The 20,864-nt window shown below is 37.1% G+C and overlaps 2 protein-coding genes across 3 annotated transcripts in view; one reads left to right on the forward strand and one right to left on the reverse strand.

Annotated features, from left to right (window-relative positions):
* Positions 1-703, reverse strand: part of plxnb1b (plexin b1b) — a 125,240-nt gene extending 124,537 nt beyond the window's left edge. Inside the window, 1 exon segment of the mRNA XM_059330267.1 lies at positions 316-703. The gene's annotated coding sequence lies outside the window, so the exon portion shown is untranslated.
* A 9,640-nt stretch (positions 704-10,343) lies between these two features.
* ube2v1 (ubiquitin-conjugating enzyme E2 variant 1) lies at positions 10,344-17,568 on the forward strand. Of its 2 annotated transcripts, none has more exons than XM_059330180.1 (4): positions 10,344-10,383; positions 12,733-12,884; positions 15,662-15,787; positions 16,330-17,568. In XM_059330180.1, exons 1-4 carry the CDS (start codon positions 10,362-10,364, stop codon positions 16,471-16,473), a joined length of 444 nt encoding a protein of 147 aa, XP_059186163.1. In that variant the 5' UTR covers positions 10,344-10,361; the 3' UTR covers positions 16,474-17,568. The 2 variants fall into 2 exon arrangements, with proteins under 2 accessions (XP_059186163.1, XP_059186164.1); XM_059330181.1 differs by lacking the exon at positions 10,344-10,383 and adding an exon at positions 10,852-11,088.
* The last annotated feature ends 3,296 nt before the right edge of the window (positions 17,569-20,864 follow it).

Below are 20,864 nucleotides of genomic sequence, written 5' to 3' on the forward strand. Positions count from 1 at the left end.
GTAGGTAAATTATACTCAAAACAAGATCATTAAGATACTACTGCTAGATAGGAGAAGAAAAATACTTGGTTCGCTTAATGTTTTTGCAGTGAGGGTTGAAAGCCTGACTGAAAACAAACTGAAAAAGAGTTAAAACTAGCACACAGATACATGTATAGTTTAAAGTAGTTTAAATAACATCACGTCTTCATTGAAATTGCTATTAACATGACATGCTCGGTCATTTAGTGGGAAACACGTGGAAAAACACACGCAGTTGTAATTTCAATTGAGATAAATAAGAATAAGAGTAGATAGCGGCCAGCCTCCACTCACCTTGTTGCCCTGTGTCAACTCTTCACGTTTAGTCCTCGTTTCTGCGAAGTAAACACGTTTCACTGCTTTCCTTCAGATGAGCTCATTTGTCTCAGCCGGTGCTGGTAGAAGCAGAGAAGTTAGCCAGGACAGATAAGGTTATTTCTCCTGCTTACGAGATCACAAATTCCATTGTCGCTCAGTCCAGACTTGCAAATATCTTTCCAGGAATCCAACTTTCACTAGTTTACACCTAACGCCTCAGTGGAAACCAGTGCAGTTATTCCATGCAGTAAAAAGTAAAGCTTAGTTTGGTTTCCTTGCTCTGCTTGGTTCTACTTAGCAAGTTTCTTTCTCCACATGAAGCCGGTAAGACGTGGTGGGAACGGTTTGGTGCTGCGCTCAGCGCCCAGCTCCCCACAGGCGTAAAAAGGGGTTTGGCAAAGGGGGATATATCATGCTGCCTTCAAATGCTGCTCGTTTATTCTATAATCCAGCTAGAAAATAACGTAGACCAGGGATGGGCAATTTAAATGCTGGAGGGGGCCACAATTTTTCATCGACACTACCACAGGGCCACATATAGGACCGTGCACTTAACCAGATATGATGAAACTGCAATTTTAAATATCATTACAGTGCAGTAAATTAACATATTTCATGCTCAAATGCATGTATAACAGTATAAATAGGAATACAAAAGGTTTGAAACAATTAAAAAATAAACACCTGCTGTGATTTCTTTTTTTTTCAGTGCAAGAACAGTAGACCAACATTAATTGCAAGAAGTAATTTTATGCATTTTTACACTGCACTTCTAAGATTTCATGCTCAAATGCATGTAATTGTACTGAGGGCCTACAAGGGAGGGTGTGGGCCATATGCGGCCCCCGTGCCTCCAGTTGCCCGTCCCTGAAGTAGACATACTGTGCTAGTGTAGAAAAAAGAAAAACAAAAGTGTAATTTGTAGTACCCAGTTTTGGTTTTAATGGAATTTTGTGAGACAATCTCTGTAGAGCAAAATATAAACTGCATTCTGAAAAGCAGCAAGTGAATCATGTCCACGGGGAGGTGGGCTCATCAGTGTTAATGTATAAAGGATGACCTACCCAATTAGGTTGGTAAACACAAAACCATTTACTGAAATCATGGCATGTCATATTAAGGTTTCCGCTGTGGCGCCGTTTGCTCGAAATCCAGTTTTTCCCTCAGCCTGTGAAGGCAGCACGGGATGCAACAGAAATGAGTGGTGCATGGCAGACCCCTTCTGGCCATCTGGAGATATGCATGCCATACTTCACAGACCTCCATTTAAATACTTTTTTATACGTTTATTTTACGTTTAATACGTTTTTATAATCTATATCTTTGCAATAAAATGAGTATTCCAGGTTTTCCTCAATTAACTTGTTTTTGATCATCATATGTCTTAATTTTTTGTTTTCTTTTCTTACTTTTTGAATAAAAACCCGTTTTGTATCACTACGCTTCTAATGCACAAGGTAAGGTGTGTGTAAACTTGACGTAATAGTACAAACATATTTTCCTTCATAAAATATGAAAGGAAAAATGGATATAATGATCTGTTGCAAAAAAAAAAAAAAAAAATTCAAACACACAGCCAGTATGAAATAACATGTGAAATAAATGCGGGTCATTTTTGACCCATGTTGTGCATTAGAAGGTGTTTAAATGTCGTGCATCAAAGGGTTGAATTCAATTCAATTTTTACAGACTGTACATGGTAAGACACCCTCTGTCCTTTGACCCTCACAGGGGCCAAGGAAAACTCCTCAAAAACCCTTTAACAGGGGGAATAAAGAAGAACCCTCAGGGAGACCAGCAGACAAAGGATCCGCCTCCTAGGATGGACAGATTAAAAGGATGAAAGCTATAATGAAACTGCATTAATTTATTAACATTACTTGTCTCTCTAATGTCCCACACTACTGTTGAGTTTCTAAACTCTTTATACTGTTAAATCATCTTATCCAAGAAAATAAAAGAGCTGAATAAATATAATGTTTTCTTGCTATTTTCAGACAAGCACCAGTCTTCAGCTGCATGAAACAAGAAGGAAAACTAACTTTATGCTGGTAAGATTGGAAGCTGTAAATGTTTCCTGCGCTCCATGATGTTGTCTGGGGTCCAGTCCTCATTTGCTCCTCCGTTTACAGAGGACATGTCGTGCTCTGACGCATCAGATGCATATTGATAGAGACCACACAGACATCACTAAACATGCTGCACACACTTATCATCTTTAAAGAGGGTCTCACTGTCTCTGCCGCTCTCTCTTTGTCCCATCTTGTGAAAAGAAGCCTTTTATCTCCCCTCTCTTAATTCTGTAATTCTATAATGAGGACTGAAGCTACTTAAGCTGCTCACACTTCAAAGATCACTCAGCCCCTCCCACCATGCCATCCCCAGTTCAAAGACAAGACAGTAACAGCGGGGTTGCTTCTGCTCCTACAATACACTATACTTTCATGTTATGATTCATAATGATTCATAAACACGTCCATAAATATTGTTATCAAAACATTACACACATTTTGTTCAACATAATTACTATATGTCAAAGATGAAATCAATACACACCACAAATATGGGATCATATATCTTATATGCATTATGAAGAAGTATTTGTTTTGCAATTATTGTTTACAATTATTATGAATTGGTAGAATATTTTTATGATATATCTGAACTCTCTGAACTTGTGCTGGCTCGCTATTCTGCCCTACAAAGTCTAACTGCAGTAACTATGCAAAGGGTGAAACTGAGAAAAACTGATTTAAAGTATTTTAACATTTTTTAACTGGCCCAGTCTAATTGGTTACAGTTAGGTTAGTGACATAACACTTATTTCAACATGTATTGATGATGTAATTTTTATGCTCAGAAATCATAATGATTTATTTGACCTTTGACCCCAAAAATGTACTGCATCACTGTAAAAATGTTCTAATAGTAATGCACAGAGTACAGTAACTACAATGTTGTTGTCTTCTTTCAGCTTTTATATTTAGTTTTCAGTGAATAAACATTTTCAAATTGATTGTTATAAGTGTATTTATAAGTGTTTAACAACTCTATTCAAAGAAATGTTATATTGTAGTCTTATTATCATTTTATTTCACTTTTTTTTTACTTAGTCACTATCTAGATAATAATATCCCTTTCAAATAAACTCATAATTTCTATTATTTTTATATTTCAATTAGTATATATATATATATATATATCCAAAGCAGACCGTGGTAAGTGCAATTACTGGTTGGTTTTGAGTTGGATTTTGTGGTTTTTATATAATTATTTCTCTGAATTAAAGCAAAATTGAAATCTAAAACTTTGTCACAAGTTATAACTCAATTTTGACCAAAATTGTAATTACTGCAATTAAGCTTTATAGGGCATTATAGGTAAGGGATAAAGTTGTCTCTGCATTCTTCTCCCTGGTCTTACTAAGAGGGCAAAGAGACAAATTAGTAGATTTAAGAAACAAGATATTTTAATATTTTCATAAGGCTTTGACAAATGGCAGGAAAAGCCTGCATAAAGTGGGTTAATAAAATGTTTGTTCTGAAAATGCTGTTGTGTTTTGGCATGAAGTCTTCAAGACAGTTTTGCAGCAGTCTCGCCGGTCCGGCCGAGGAAGACATGAGATAACTTGTTTGTTTTCTTTTTTGCCACTTTTTGCCGGGGAAACAACACACATTGTGGTTTCTTTTTCAAGGCAGAGCACCCAACTTAGGTTCAGTGCAGAGGATGATACATGCTGTCTTCAGTGAGGTGTTGCTCCACCTCAGGCCTCCAGAACGAGACAGATGATGGTAGCAGAGAGTCTGAAAATCTGTGTTTAGTTGGTGTCAGATCAGATGACTGTGACAGACATAGCATATGATCCTCATCATTCTTGCATACATCTGTCTCCTATGCTGCACATGTAGTATTGACTGATATGAACAGAGTATATAGGCTAGCAGGTACATTTGAGGATTGACATCAGAGAACTTAACACAAGTGAAGTGTTGAGGAATCCATTGAGGAATGTTAACATAATTTGTTATTTTCTCTCTGTTGTCTCTGTGTGTGACGCAGGTCACTATCAAAGGTCACTATCAAATGCTTGCGTACATGTGTGTGCCCTCTCTCTATGCATTTATATATTAATCATGCAATATGATTTTTAATTCAATGATTATGTTTGTGTGCTAATATTGTTTTAAAACTATGATTACTTTAAATACATGTATCCCAACTGCTTGATGTGCTAATATTGGTTTAGAAACCTTTAAAACTAAATTATCTGACTCCAACAGTAAATCCTCACCTTTTTCTCTGCACTGATCGTTTGATGGGGAATGATGAGCAGGAGACGTCCAAGTTCTCAGTTTAACATAATTTTATCACAATACGTCAAGAAATTTGCAGTAACAGAGTCTCTGGGTTCAAACATCACTTCCCTGATTTACATGATTAAGGCGGATCAGTTCATGAAGTCTGGACCCCCCTTCTGTCCCTTGAACCCTCTTTTATATCCTAACAGAGGTTTTACTCAGAATGTAGGTAGAACTCTCCAGAAGGTGCATCCCTCTCGAATCGTTGATTCATCAGTTTTAATTAATATTGTGGACACGTCATGTTACCAAGCAGAGAAGACAGTTACCTCCTCTCCTCAGCACACCGTGTCCATAACCTGACCTGTTCCCAAAATATTCAACACAACCTCCTGCCTTGTTATGACTTGCAGAGATATTAGTGGGAACACAGATTTTGCAATGTCTACATAAAATACAACATAAAATATATCTCTTTGTGATGATAGAATCTTACTAAGTTTAAGCAGTTGGAATAAATGTATTTCGTTTTGATGTATCTAGTAATCATACAATACAAACATACATACAATATTAGCACATGATCATTGTATCAAAAGCATCTTACATGATTAATCTATAAATGCATAGAGAGAGGCCACACACACAGTTAGTGAATTACACATGCATAGATAGTGACCTTTGTCACACAGAGACAGACACCAGAGACAGAATAACAGATTATTTGTAACAGAAGTAAAGATAATATCCCAATTATCAAAAAAAGAAATACACACTAGTGAACACTAATGTTTGGCTGACTGGTGAGCTTGATGGAAAGAATATGTCAGTGCACTAAAACACAGAAATTAGCTATTTATACAACAGGATGGAGACAATTTAGAACATGTTCAAATCACAACTTAAAGCCACTATTATTAATATAAATGTAAAACACTGTATTGAGGTAATATGTAGGGCTGGGCGATATGGACCAAAAGTCATATCCCAATATATTTAGGCTGAATATCGATATACGATATATATCCCGATATTTTTATCGCAAAGTTAGAGCAAATGTTCAGTCAAAGTCAGATATGACATGTCATAAGTAGTTTTATTGAAACCGTTTATTTAAGCGAACATAAATACTGTATAACAACAGGAGTACCTTTTTTAATACCACCATAAAGTGCACATTTAAATAAAAAAATATCTTAAATAAAAGCCACAGCTTGCCTGGAGCAAGGATCACAGTGCACAATTTGAATTATATCGATATATGCAATATGGTCTAATTCCATATCACACTTAAAAATATATTGGTATATCTTTGATATCAATATATCGCCCAGCCCTAGTAATAGGCCTTTTTGAAGTTCATAGTACCATCATACCCAGGAATTCTATGGGGAGCCCTTGGTCTGTGAGGCTGTTTTTGTGTGTGTGTTTCTCAGCACAGGCCTGTATTCATAGCAGGGTGACAGAGAAGTGAGTTTGTAAAGTGGAAAAGCAGAGTGTGAATGGGCATGCCTGTCTGTCAGGAGCAACACACTGTATTCATTTCCCTGTGAAAAACACTGAACCATTCATTCCCAAAGTTCGTACACACACAGAGCTCTCGGCCACTCTGAGAACCAACTTGTCTTTAGAGAGGAGAGAAGAGCTGGGCGGGCTGGCTGGGATGGGGGATGGAGGCTGGGAGAGTGGCTGGTAGGTGGTGGATGGCTGGGGGAGGTGTGGGTGGATCGGGTCAGAGAACAGCCTCCCCCCACCCAGCCCGCTCATTATCACACTGACAGACTCTCCAGTCTCAACTCTAACATTTTGGGGAAATACTGAGCTGGTATAAATTTATATTAGAAGTTTGTCGTAGTGATCCATAGCTGAAACTATTTTTTACGTAGCCCCACTGTCTATTGAAGATGAATATTTCAAGGGTTAGAATAATAACATATAACAATATAACATCTAACATATCAGCAATATAGTTAGTTATTACAAGTTCCTGAGAAAATGGCAATGATGATCAAAGTTGCCCCAATAATGTTAAGAAATCCTTAAAAAATGCTGGATTACCAGACGGCATCACATGATGCAGAGAGGTGTGACTGGGTGATCTGAATGTACAGTTTACTGATGTTATAAAGTGTTGGGAAATAGTATTGAGGAAACCTTTAACATTAAATTATCTGACTCCAACACAAAATCCTCACCTATCTTTTTGCGCCGATCGTTTGATGGGGAATGATGAGCAGGAGACGTCCGAGTTCTCAGTTTAACTTCACTTTATTACAATATGTCAAGAAATGTGCAGTTACAGAGTCTCTGGGTTCAATCCACACGTCCCTGACACCACATTAGGCTGGTCAGTTCGTGAAGGCTGAAGCAGTCTACTTTCTCTTGAATTCAGTTTTATAACCTAACAGAGATTTACTAAAAAAATGTAGGTAGAACTCTCCAGAAGTCGCCTCCTTTCGATCCGCTGATTTATCAGTTTATTCAATACGTGGACACGTCATGTCACCAAGCAGACAGTTATCTGTCTGCTCAGCACATCATGTCGGTGACCTGACCTGTAACAAACTTTCAAATCACCAACAACCTGTAGAGATATTACTGGAGACACAGATTTTGCAATGTCCATATAAAATATATCTTTTTGTGATAATAGAATCTTACTCTAAATAGGGCAGAGGAAGTTTAAGCAGATGGAGTTTAGTTTACCAATAGTTTAACAACAATATTAGCACATGAGCATTATAGCAAAGCAGCTTGCATGATTAATCTATAAATGTGCAGAGAGGGCACATACACAGAGAGTGAATTATGCACGCATAGATAGTGACTGTTAAAATAATTGTATTATTCTGTCTATTTTGCCTGTTTCCTTATGCAGTTTTTCTAACATGACCTATGTCCAGAGACAGAATAACAGATTATTCTAACAAAAGGTGCATCCATCTTTGAATACTTTGAAGAACAATTGATTTGAATTCTCTCACGGCCATTTTTGGTGCCCATTTTCAAGACAATCATCTTGTTAGGGCACAGTCTCAAATTGCATGGTCAATTTAGCTAATTACTTGTTTGTCTTTTATTTATTTGTTTGCCTGACAGAATGTTATATCCAAAAGTGTAAAGGAAATATGGTGGAAAGTTAAGTCATGAGTCAAAGAAGAACTGAACTATGAGACGGGAGATGCAGATGCAAAATTATTCAGGATTCCTTTGCCTAAGAAAGATCTAAAGGCTAAACAGATTTTCCACAGTTTTTAATGATTTTCAAAATGCATTGTCATTAGTGAATATTTGTCACAACATGGGTCAAAAATGACCCACATTCATTTCCCATGTTATGTCATGCTGGCTGTGTGTTTCTTTGCTTTATGTTTTTAAATCAATTTATTTTATGATTGAATAGTCCAAGTATTCTTTGAATATTTTTTTTATTACAATCGATCATTATATCCGATTTTCCTTTCATACGAAGAAAAATAGTTTGTGTATTATTACATCAATTTTACACACATGGGTCAAAAATGACCCATTCATCCAAATTTGATTTAAAATGAAATGACCTAATACTAAAATAATAGTAATTTGTTTCAAATAATTACTTTAGCAGTAAGAGGGGCCAAACACTCATATATTTAATATATTTAACATGTTTATGTATCATTTTGTCACACATACAGTGTATCAGGAAGGTATTCACAGCGAGTCACTCTTTCCACATTTTGTTATGTTACAGCCTTATCCAAAATTGATTAAATTCATTTTTCCTTAAAATTATACACACAGTACCCCATAATTACATTTTTGGCCCATGTTGTGCATTAGAAGTGTAGTGATACAAAAAGGGTTTTTATTCAAAAAGTAAGAAATGAAAACAAAAAAATAGTTAATTAGTTACTCAAAAACAAGTTGATTGAGGAAAACCTGGAATACTGAATGATGGAATTAATTTATTGCAAAGATATATGAAAAAAAAGTTGAGTCACTTTAGACCATGAGTCTCAAACTCGCGGCCCGCGGGCCAATTGCGGCCCTCGTGACAATATTTTGTTGCCCCCACCTTGATATGAAAGTTTAATATGAGTTTTATATGAATGGCACTTTACCGAGTTGTGTGTGGAAGGTCCCTTTAATTTATGTATTTTTTTGTAATTCTGTGTTTTTTGGGGATTTTTCGTGTCTTTTAAAAATAATTTTGTCTTTTTGGGTAATTCTGTGTCTTTTGTTTTTTTCTGTCATTTTGTTTCTTTTTTAAGTAATTTAGTTTTTTTTTTCTCTCATTTTGTGTTTTTTTGTATCTTTTTTGGTAATTGTGTGTCTTTTTTGGTCATTTTGTGTCTTTTTTAAGTAATTAAAGTTTTTTTCTGTCATTTTGTGTCTTTTTTTTTTTTTTTTTTTTGTAATTTTGTATCTTTTTGGTCATTTTGTGTCTTTTTTTAAAGTAATTCTGTGTCTTTTTTTTGTCATTTTGATGCTGCCTCCAGCGGCCCCCAGGTAATTTGAGTTTGAGACCCCTGCTTTAGACCCATGTTGTGCATCAAAGGGTTGATAAAGCTAAACTTAGAAGAAAAAAAAGCTGCATATTTTCTGAAGTGAGTATTAATGTTTACAGAGAGCTGTTGGGTGTTTACGTGGCTATAGGGTTTACAGATGTGAATCCTGACTCTATCCGGAGCTACCAGTAGATGGCGAGCCAGGACTATCAATAACCACGTTCACCTCCAGCCTGTGTTCATATCATAGACTGTATATAAATATATTGAAGGTTGTAGCATCGAATCAAAAATAACATTTCCGTTTTTTCAGTGTTCTCCTTTCGTTTAACTCAAATGATAGTTATTCAGAAAAAAATCCCTGCCCGCACTGGACAAAGTGAGATTTGTCACCGTAGATAAGGAGAGGGACAGTCCTCATACATAACCAGACCAATATGATGACGCAGGTCAAATGACATTATGTAATATTGTAAGGGCATAAACTAACTTAAGAAAAACTACTTGTTTTTCTTTATTTATATCAAACAACAATACATTGCACAGTTACAAAGAAGAAGAAATAAGTTACAGAAAAATAAACGATGCAAAAAATTAAAAAGAAGTAAATACATTTTTTTTTTAAATAGAAGAGTGATTAAATGGAAAGTAATGAAGCAAAAACAAAAATAAATAAATAAATAGACGCAAGATTACATGTTAAAGACATTAAACGCAGTGCATATGTTGGTAGTCTTCACAGCTTCTGTGTTTTGTAGACAGGAGAGAGTTGAGATATGCTGTTCAAACTCTGACTTCAACAAAAAGACATTTGTTTTTTTACTTGAAAACTTACATTTGTGTAGGCCCCTATGTGGTATTTGGCAAGAAAAAAAAAAAATATTTTTTATTATAACTTTGTTTCACAAACATAAAAAACATACAATTCATTACAAAAGCATTTCATATGTATATTCTACGTCGGGGGGGGAAGAGCTTACAGTAATATATTTAATAGTTCACAAATATCAACTGTTTTAATTGCTTTTTGGTTATTGGAGAATTCAATAGAAGTGATGTACTGTCTAAGCTCATTGTGAAAGGCAACAAAAGAGGGTTTTCTTCGAGCAAATTGACATTTATGAATATGAAACTTAAGAAAAACGACTTGCCCCTTCTCGCACGGCGGACACGCGCACTGTGTCTGGCGCCAGTTAACATTGTACGTGCGCGCTTCCGTAAAGCAGTGACAAAGATGGCGGCCTCCGCCGGATTAGGTAAGCCGACTTCACCGACAGTACAAACGGTTTCTTTTCATTGGGTTTGTTTAAGAGCTACAATATCCGGCATACCATATTAGCTGGCCAATATCTTTGCATTTACAAAGAGTCGAGCTGTAGTTGAGTTGTGACAGTAGTGGGATGTGTGAGAGAGAATGCTGTCACTAACAGTGCTAGCTAGCTCCCTGGCTAGCTAACTGGCCCTCAGTGTTTCAGCAGCAGGCTGCTCTCTGACAGCCTGGATTCACCATTATGAAGAGAGGTGGCCAGGGAACATGCTACATGTGTAATGATGCCGATAGATGACATGTTTGGTGGTGTAGTGGGGGTTATTGAGCTCACAGGGCGGTGACGCCCGTCACTAGCTAGGTGGTGTAAAACTTGTTTGCTTAGATAGCAGACAGACAGAACGACAGACAGACAGAACGACAGACAGACAGAACGACAGACAGACAGAGAGTCAGAGAGAGAGACAGAGTCAGCAGCTGAGATCAGCCCGGAAGAAGGCTCCAAACTATCGACAGAGACTCAACAACCATTTTACTCAATACACGGATTGACATGTTGTAAATGTAATGTGAACGGCTATTTATTTAAAACATTTACTAGCTAGTTTAAGTAACGTTAGGTAACTTAAATTCCTCCGTATCGTAGTTTCGCCCTGCTGGCTACATCGAAGCTAACAACTTCTCCTGATGCCAGGTTTGTCAAAATGTTAAATTATGTCTGTTTCCTGCCATGAATGAAAGCTCATTGTATAGTCTATTGACACAACGTCCGCAATCTGATCATGTAAAGTCGAATTTAGTGTTACTGGATAGGGCTGGGCGATGTGGACCAAAAGTCATATCCCGATATATTTAGGCTGAATATCGATATACGATATTTATCCTGATATTTTTATCGCAAAGTGAGAGCAAATGTTAAGTCAAGTAGTTTTATTATTTGAAACCGTTTATTCAAGTGAACATAAATTCTGTATAACAACAGGAGTACATTTTTAAAAAAAAAATCAAAGCTCCATAAAGTGCACATTTAAATAAAAAAATATCTTAAATAAAAATAGCCAATGAAATAAAATAGGCCAATCTTTTTCTGAAATATATATATGTATATATGAGAAAAGAAAACATTACAAAATAACTAAATATGACAGACCCGAGTAAGGGCAGCATTTATATATAAAGAAAGGAAAAAATGGAACTATATCGATATATGCGATATGGTCTAATTCCATATCACACTTAAAATATATCGATATATCTTTGATATTGATATGTCGCCCAACCCTATGCCAGGTTTGGCAAAATGTTAAAATAATGTCTGTTTCCTGCCATGAATGAAAGCTCATATTATAGTCTATTGACACAACATCTGCATTTTGATCATGTAAAGTCAAATTTAGTATTACTGAACAATAAATCAATGCTCACTTTACACATACTCAAGACGGCACAGCTTTTTTTTTCAACTTTATTTTTTATGAAGTCATTGATTTTTCAGTATACTTAAAAAGAGAGAAAGAAAGGAAAAGAACAAGAAAGAGGTAGGACCAGGCTTTAGAGATATTTCAGTCATTTTTGTTCTATTTGTCCGTAGTCTATCCGACATATCAAAACAGAACAGAAAAATTCTCACACTGGTGCCCAAAAACACTGAGAAAGCACATCAGATAGGACGAGAAGATGGCACAGCTTGTGTGTGTGGCCATCATGATGTTACAGCCAGGTTGACCTTGATACATTCACATTGGAAACATTACATCCATGGTCATTTTAACTTTTGAAGTAGGAATTAGTGTGTACATAATGTGAAAATAAACATGTGAAAGTAAACATGACAATTACAGGCTCCACTGACTCCAAGAGACAGAATTCAGAATAGTGTTAAATCCTGCTTCCCTTCTCCCTGTCCATGAATCATAGTTTTTGTGACTGTACACTGTTCAGGTGCTACAGTTCAAAAGAGCTCAACAGCAATGATCCGGAGGTAAAAAAAACAAAACATTGATATTCTTAATGGGGTTTTGAGTATGCTGCCTTCAGGGATCAGAACAAAAGCACCCACAAGTCTGGAAATCACTGCAAAGTGCTTGCAAAGTGCTTACTACTACTCTCATTGTAATTTCTGAACTTTTACAATATGTACAAAGCCTTGTATCTTTGCCTGTTTTTTTTCTTCATTTTACACATTTTTTTTTATTGGTTAGCTACGATTTTCTCAAATGTCATTGACTTAAACTAATGAGCTATTTTTTATTCCCTGTGTGTGTGTGTGTGTGTGTGTGTGTGTGTGTGTGTGTGTGTGTGTGTGTGTGTGTGTGTGTGTGTGTGTGTGTGTGTGTAGGCGCCATCATCGTTCCCCGCAACTTTAGGCTGCTGGAGGAACTGGAAGACGGTCAGAAAGGAGGTGGAGATGGTACAGTGAGCTGGGGCCTTGCAAATGATGAAGACATGTCGCTTTCTACCTGGAATGCCACGATCATCGGCCCAACCAAGGTGAGCCACCCGAGGGCTACTAGTCATATAATAGCCATAGTACTGATCTTCTCTTCCAGTGTTGCACAGGACTGAAAAAATGTCCTCATAGGACAAACCCATCTAACTCTTAGCAGTTCACGATTGTTCAAAGTTAAGAAAAATGAAACTTTTGGAGTGCTCCAAATCTTAACTGGTGCAATGTTGGCTTGTCCCTAACCATTGGAGATTTTACTTAATTTAAAACCAGTACATGAAGGGCACATGCTAGTTGTGCTGATCTGAATCAATGGCTTGTCTCATAAAATGAGGAATGCCAGCAACATGGGAGACAGATGCTGCATTCTGTTTGACTGTGTGGCTTTGCTGCTACTCATTCATAGTAGCAAGGGTGAGGAAATGCTGTTAAATAAAGTGCTTGTGGTACATGAGGTTACAAGTAGAGCTGTATGTTTATTTTCTTCTGAAACCAAAACAAATTATTGATATTTGCACTATTGCATTTTCTGTCTACTAAAGTATCCTACAAAGAAGCAAAGCAAGCTTATGGACTACTATTAAACAAGCCTCTATCCATCTACATTCCCCTCTCTGATTCTGATCTGAGTCTATCCATGAACTCTGAGTTGATTAACCATCAGATGGGAAACTCTGGGTTTCTGGTTTCAGAAAAGCTGATCTTAGTTAGTTAAATCAACTCAGAGTAGGTTGACTGTTATATAGTGAACCTACTCTAGTATTCGCTACTATAAAAAGGTAGCATTAATGGAGCCGCGATTCACCATGGCAACAGGTAAAACAAATGGTTGAATTGTAAATCATCACGCGAACGCACTGTGAATAAGAACACAACACAGTTGCAGCTGGAAATGAAATATCAGAACATAGTTCAAACCGTAGGACTGAGGTGTAATAGGCTTATGGCTTATTTAATTTTTATTCATAATTGACTGATTTAAGTCAATATAATTCAGTGACTATTTCTTGCAGTGGTGTTTCAGAGCCAGGGTCACTTTCCTTTTTACTCTGCAAACTATACCTTTTGTGATCTGCTCTGCATCGCCAATATTATTAAAAAAAAAAAAAAAACCCAACGCAAAAAATTTGCTCAGACATGACGTGTTATGTTGCAGATGTCAGGCTGAAGAATGTTGTTGAAATAAATAATGGAATGTGAGAAAAGATGAGGGTTTAATAGAAAACCTGCATATAAATTTGCACTGTGAAAAGGGCCCGAGTCAGAGTGGAGGGTTCAAAGACATGACACAGATGCATAAAAGCGGTAACCTTACACAGTCCTTGAGTTATAAACTAATATCCAAAGAAGATTGTGATTCTGACACACCTGCTCGCAAGTAGGTTAGGTTCCCGGTGTCAGTTAAATCAAAATCCAATCAAATCAACTTTATTTATAGAGCCCTTTAAACAGCTGATACAAAGTGCTGTACATGGCAGGACAGACCAACAATAAAAACAGAGAGCAAATAAAAACAACTAAAACAGAGCCAGTCTCATGCTGGGGAAAAACCAACAAATAAAAGTGAGTTTTAAAATTAATTTTACTTTTATAAACCACAAAGAACAGATAAAAACAAATAAACAGAGCAAAGGCTCATGTTGAGTTAAAAGCCAGTGAATAAAAATGGGTTTTAAGATTACTTTTACCACGGCAACTCAGCCAGAGCTGAACTTGCCTCCCTTTCTGGAACGGGAAACGCAGAGTTTCCCTCATTTCAGGGTTAACCTACGCAGAGTTTTCAGATAACGTGCTTTCTGGAACAGGCCCCAGGTGAGTAGTGTAATAATAATAAGTGTTAACAAAGGTGTGGTGGTGATCTGAACAGAGAATACAACATGATCAGGTGGTGCAGGTGACAGCAGCAGGGATAAAATACCTGACCCTGTAGGGGGTGAGAGATGTTGTCCCTGATGACATTCATAATGCTGGTGAAAAAGTAAGTGAACCCCTAGGTTAATGACAATGATGTGAGGAGGTCATTTTCAGGAGAGTCAGGAGTTGGCAAACGAGATGTAGAGTTACTTTGACCTATAAAACACTTATTTTTTTAGTTTGTTATTCACAAGAATGGACTTGGATTCAGATCAGATCACATTTTATCTCAAATGAATGCAGAAAACTAGGGAATTTCAAGGGGATCACAAACTTTTTCATTAAATGTTCCAGTGTATTTTGGCAATTTTATGATATTTCATATATTACTGACTCACTCTTGACCATGTTGATGAGCCACACTTCTTGCCACACTTTTTTATGTTTTTAAACAAATAACTTAATTTAGTGCTCAATGTGACAAAAATACAATGATGTATGACTAGTCTTTCTAAGTCAAACATCATTATCCAAGCTTGTGAACATTAATGTCGTAATAGTTAATAGTTAATGCTAACTAATTTAGCCTACAGTCTATTAGCTAGGTGTAGTTAGCTGACAGAGGGTCTTCATTTTATTCTTCAGTGTCCACCTCAGTTTAGTGTCTTATGTTTTCCAGTGATGTTAGTTTGAACAGGTGTAATCAACATAGTGGCTCTCTAGGGTTGCTGGAGCCAATCCCAGCTGACACTGGCCATAGGCGGGGTACATTTATGCTCTCATTCACACCTACGGGCAATAGAATCACCCATTTACCTAACCTTTATGTCTTTGGACTGTGGGAGGAAACGGGAGAATCTGGACAGAACCCAAGCCAGGAGGGAACCCACTTCCTCTTGCTGCAACAGTCCTATCTATTGCACCCCTAGGTCAACCCCCTGACCTGTCATCTTTTCTTTAATTACAGACTGTCTATGAAGGCAAGATATACAGCCTCAGAATAGAATGTGGACCCAAATACCCAGATCATCCGCCTCATGTCCGCTTTGTGAACAAGATCAACATGACCAGTGTACACAGCTCAAGTGGTGTGGTGAGTATCCATATTTCTTCATGCACCTATTCCTGCCTGTCTGATTAAAATTCTAATTAAGATCAATATTTGCAAGTAGAGGTGGAAAGATTCTCCTAATGCTGGGTTCAAACAGTCTTTTTTCTTTTTTTTTTTTGGTATCAAGTTGAAAAAGGGTTGCGAAAGGGTTGTTGGAAATGTTTTGATTGTTACTAAATCAACTACAAGATCAAAAAAGGGCACCCAGGAAGGTTAATTTTCTAAATTTAAGTTCACATGAATGAACTACTGCCCCGCTGCAGTGACAGAGCCTCGGCCTTTGTTGAGGAAAAAGGCAAACCAGTAAATAAGGAACGCAAAATGAAGAGAAACTAAAAAAAATGTTAGGATAATCTGCTGTAGTAATCAATTTCATGTGAATAAATAGCTAAATTACTTTAGGGGAGGTGGACAAGTAATGTAATAGTTGTATGCCTAACTGCTGTGTAAAACTTTGCTGCACAGCAGCTTGCTTACTTAGGCTGTAATAAATGAATGAATGCCCCCTTCTCCTCTCCTTTCAGGTGGACTTAAGGGCACTGACATCGCTGGATAGGTGGAAATCCTCCCACAACATCCGGACGGTGCTGCAGGAGCTCAGACACCACATGATGCTGAAAGAAAACAACAGGCTTCCCCAGCCACCCGAAGGCCAGGTGTACAACTGAGGCACCTGCTGCTATCCCTCCCTGTCACACACACACACACACACACACACACACAACTTTCAAACTCCACAGCCATCATGTTATCGAAGACTCCCACTTCCTAATCTAAGCGTCCCATTGGACAGAGAGAGGGATGTGAACCCAGTGCCCAATCATCCGTTTAAGTTCAGATCAGACATTACAAAACAAAAAATACTGTACATCTTACTAATGTTATTTTTGATCATCTTTGTGTGTGTTTTACACCCAGATTGTAAAATAACAAACGACCTGATTGAGTGTACCAATTGTTTGCGTGCTGGATTCTTGTGGTGTCACTTGGTCCCTGCTATCGGGAGATTGTGATGATGGATTTGAATCAACTTACTACCCAGCAGAACAAATTGACTTCTGTTACCCTGACCAAAGTGTTAAATGTTTGGATCATCGGAGTTGTTCTTAAACAACAAACCTCAACATCTTGCAGCATGCTGCAACAGATTTCACTCAGAGAAATAAATGTCCACCGCACAATGCTATGCTTGGTCTCCCAGGCCGCGTTAGTCTCAAATTCCCCAGCTTCCACAATCCCGATGATGTGAATTTCACAGGCCTTCCTTAAATGAGTGCATGTCCGGTACATAAGAATAAACTGCTACTAGACCTTCAGCTACATATGTATCAACAGGGCACTGCTGACTCATCACTCATGTTCTCCGACTTGTCTTCTGTGTGCCATATGGTTCATGGCGCTTTGTGGTGGTGATTGATCATTAGCAGTCAGTGGGAGGGGGAGGGAGAGGGATGGGGGTTCTCTCTACAGAGAACAGAGTTTGTTAAATAGCCACCTTTCAGGATCACCACTGTACTGTGACCTGTGCCGAGCAGGAGGAGCTGTGATTTTTGTTTGTTTGCTGTTTTGGGTTCTTGTTTTTGGTTTCTTTAGTCTCTGGGCTGACCTGTGTATACTCTGTGGAGCTGTCTCTTCTCTCATACAGTGAATGCCCACTGAACGCAATGTACGGCTTTGGATGTTTATTTTATAACGGGTTGAATCTAATCAGGGTGATGGTGACCTGTTGCATGGTTTTATTTGAATTAAACGTTATTACTTTTGCACGTGTTTGTGTCATGATTGTCCAGGGCAAATTGAAGTCCAGTGACACAGCAATTCAACCTCCGCTGGAAACAATAGCGGTTGTCATAACACACAAATGCATGCAGTAATAAGCCTTATTAAGTGGCTCGCCTTCGAAACAATAGCTAAACAAATGTTCCAGTCTTTAATAATACAGTTGTCAAAGCCCATATGGGTGTTGAAACAGGTTTTTGCTTGCTGTCATTCTTTCTGTTGAGGCAAAGATTTCCTGACATTATTTTTAGTCAGTGTCCACAAAGAATAGATCCCACCTACTGCCAGGTATATGCCTTGGTCTTTCAAGTTTGTAATGCAGGCTTTGTGAGTGATTTTCTTAGATGTGCCAGAGCCACAGAGGACATTATGTTAGAAACTTAACCCTTTATCGGGTGAAGAACCGTATTTGGTATCTTCAGTGGATATCTAAATGGGGTCCCCATGTCTCTCTGTTTGGTCGTAGAACCACATGGATTTCTTCCAGCTAATCAGCAAAGATCAGGCTATGTTACAGACGGTGACACCATGACATCTGACCAATCAGTATGATAATATAATTACATTAACTTAACTTGACCTCCAATGTAAAAATGAAAAATTTAGAAAAAAAAATCTGCAAGAAACAGTAGTACAGTTATTCTTCAATGATTTGTACGAGGAAAACTTGACTATGACGGCATATTAAGGCCAAAAGTTACAAAATTACTAGATTAAAGGAGCAAATCTACAAGAAAAAAAGTTGCAGATTTAAGAGATTTAAAGTGGCTAATCTGCGCGATAAAGTCAGATTTTTGAGAAAAAAAGCTACTTTTTTCTTTTTTTTAAATCTCAGAAATCTGCACATTCTCGTAAACATTTTTCTCAAAATATTACCTCCCTCCCCCGGGTCCGTATGTATTTTTACACATTCTGGCAGTATGTAATATCCTCTAATATTCTCTATGGTAGAAATTTGGAATTTGCAAATCTTTCAATGAGTGCCCTATTAAGGGTTAATTGAAAGTTTTCTGTCAATAGTAAGAACCAGTAAAAACATTGGGCAAGCTTGGAGTTATACAACTGTTTTTACAATGCGCTGTATGCTGACATTATGTGTAAATCAGTGGATTACCCATCACCACACTATCAAAAATACCCAAGATCTCCAGCTTGTGGCAGTTCTTAATGGCAGAAAAGTTTCTATCTTAAGCCTACTTATCTTTTCTGGGCTGCATTTTGCATTCATTAATTTTACAAGCCTATGTGAGACAGTCCATAGCCAGACGCAGCATCCCCATCCAACAGCTGTTGTTGCTTCTTTTGCCTCCTCTCTGCAGGGAAACAGCCACGTGACCTGAGCTGGAGGAGAAAAGATTGGTGATTCAGTCACAGTGGGTGATACAGCTGGGTGCCCTCCACTCACTTATAAACCATACAAAGAAGATATTGTGGACTTCCAAGGAGAACATTTTAGGTAGATTACAACGTTGTATGCAACTAAACTAATTTATGCTCATAGAGGCAAACATAATTAATCTGAAGGTAGATGTCTGATCAATTCTAAAATGAGTTGATTATATTTTTGACAATATCCCCAAAACTTCTTGACAATCATCAAGAACAACAATCTTTGAAACTGGTCCAGTTTTGAACAAGAGTGCTGCAGCAACATAATCCTCCAAGGCAATCTATATTTGATTTAATAACAAAATGTTAATAGTCATGCATCAGTTGATATTTAGCACCTATTACTGGCTTATTGATGAAAGTATTTATTGATTATTGCTTTTGCTGTAATCCTGCCCTGCTTACATGTGTACTGATACAGGTCAAAACAATAACTTAAGCGAATAGTCATGTTTTGGTATAGAATTTATTCTACCCTATGGCTCGTAGCAGCCATCCTGTTCAAAACAGTCACTGCAGATCCAATGGTCTGCAAGGCTCAGTGTATGCACCAAGGTTATTATATTTAACGAAAACTAACGAAATAATGAAAACTAGAATTGAAAAAACATTTTCCTTAGCTTAAATAAAAATGAGAGTTTTATAAAAATGATAACTAACTGAAACTGCATTGTGTGGTTACAAAACTATTATAGTGAAAATGTCCTTAGTTTTCGTCTTTGTCAACTTTTTTCATATGTAAACCTTTTTGGTTGATATGAAATCTATTTCATCTATCTGGTTTTATGTCTTAATAAACTTATTGGGGCTGAGATGGATCAGACAAAGGGAATAAAGGAAACATTTATTGTGACCTTATTGAATCTCGCACCCAACAAATACCCCATTACAAAAAAACTAACACTAAAACTCATACAAACTAAACTAAAACTAAGCATTTTCCAAAAAATAAAAACTAATTAAAACTAGCAAACTCACTCTAAAAACGAATTAAAACTAACTGAATTTGAAACCAAAAATTGACAACGAAATTAAAACTAAAACTAATGAAAAAATGATTATAACCTTGGTATGCACTGGACTGTTAGCATCAATTCAAGACTTTTTTATCTCTATATAATGTTGTCAGACACTTACAATAATAATCCGAGCCTGCTAGAGCAAAAACAAGGACTTTCTGTCAACATACAGTGCAGACAGCTTGGTCACCTTGTATATGTGTGAGAGAGGCAAAAATAAGTAGATACGCCATCAATCACTCTAATCATATCTGCTGTGATGGACAAGCTTTCTATCAGCCCAACTGTATCAGAAAGTAAAAGAGAGGACAACATGGTGTGCCACTCAATCGGCATAATTGAATGTGTACAACAGCTGTTCACCTGAGAGCCCATCTGACACAGTGTGGCTACAGAGAACTAACAAGTTGACTTATAAAAGCTACGCAACCAGTGGTTCACTTCTGTTCCTGGACAAACCAATTTTTACAACCCCAACTCCAAAGTTTGGACTAAAAAAGACCAGAATGCAATTATTTGCAAATTTAAAAAAAAAACACATTAAAGCAATATATTTCACCTTTTACCTTTTCAAATGACACTATATTTACAAATACACTGTATTTTGGCCTTTGGCCTTTTGGCTCAACAATTATTTATTTTTTGGTTTTATCCTAACCCTTTACCTACCCGAGCAGGTCAGTTTTCTTAAAACTTAGGTTTGTAAATATACACTACGCTTTTTTTTTTTTTAACCTAATTGGAATTGTGGTTGTACTAAATTACATTACAAATCAAAATGTACATTAAAAAAGTAATTCCTGTGTTTTTCTGACATGTCAAAAGATGTAAACAAGATGTTTCTTTGACTTCTGTGGAAACAAGTCATGGTT

This window comes from Centropristis striata, chromosome 3, assembly GCF_030273125.1.
Source record: "Centropristis striata isolate RG_2023a ecotype Rhode Island chromosome 3, C.striata_1.0, whole genome shotgun sequence".
Taxonomy (NCBI): domain Eukaryota; kingdom Metazoa; phylum Chordata; class Actinopteri; order Perciformes; family Serranidae; genus Centropristis; species Centropristis striata.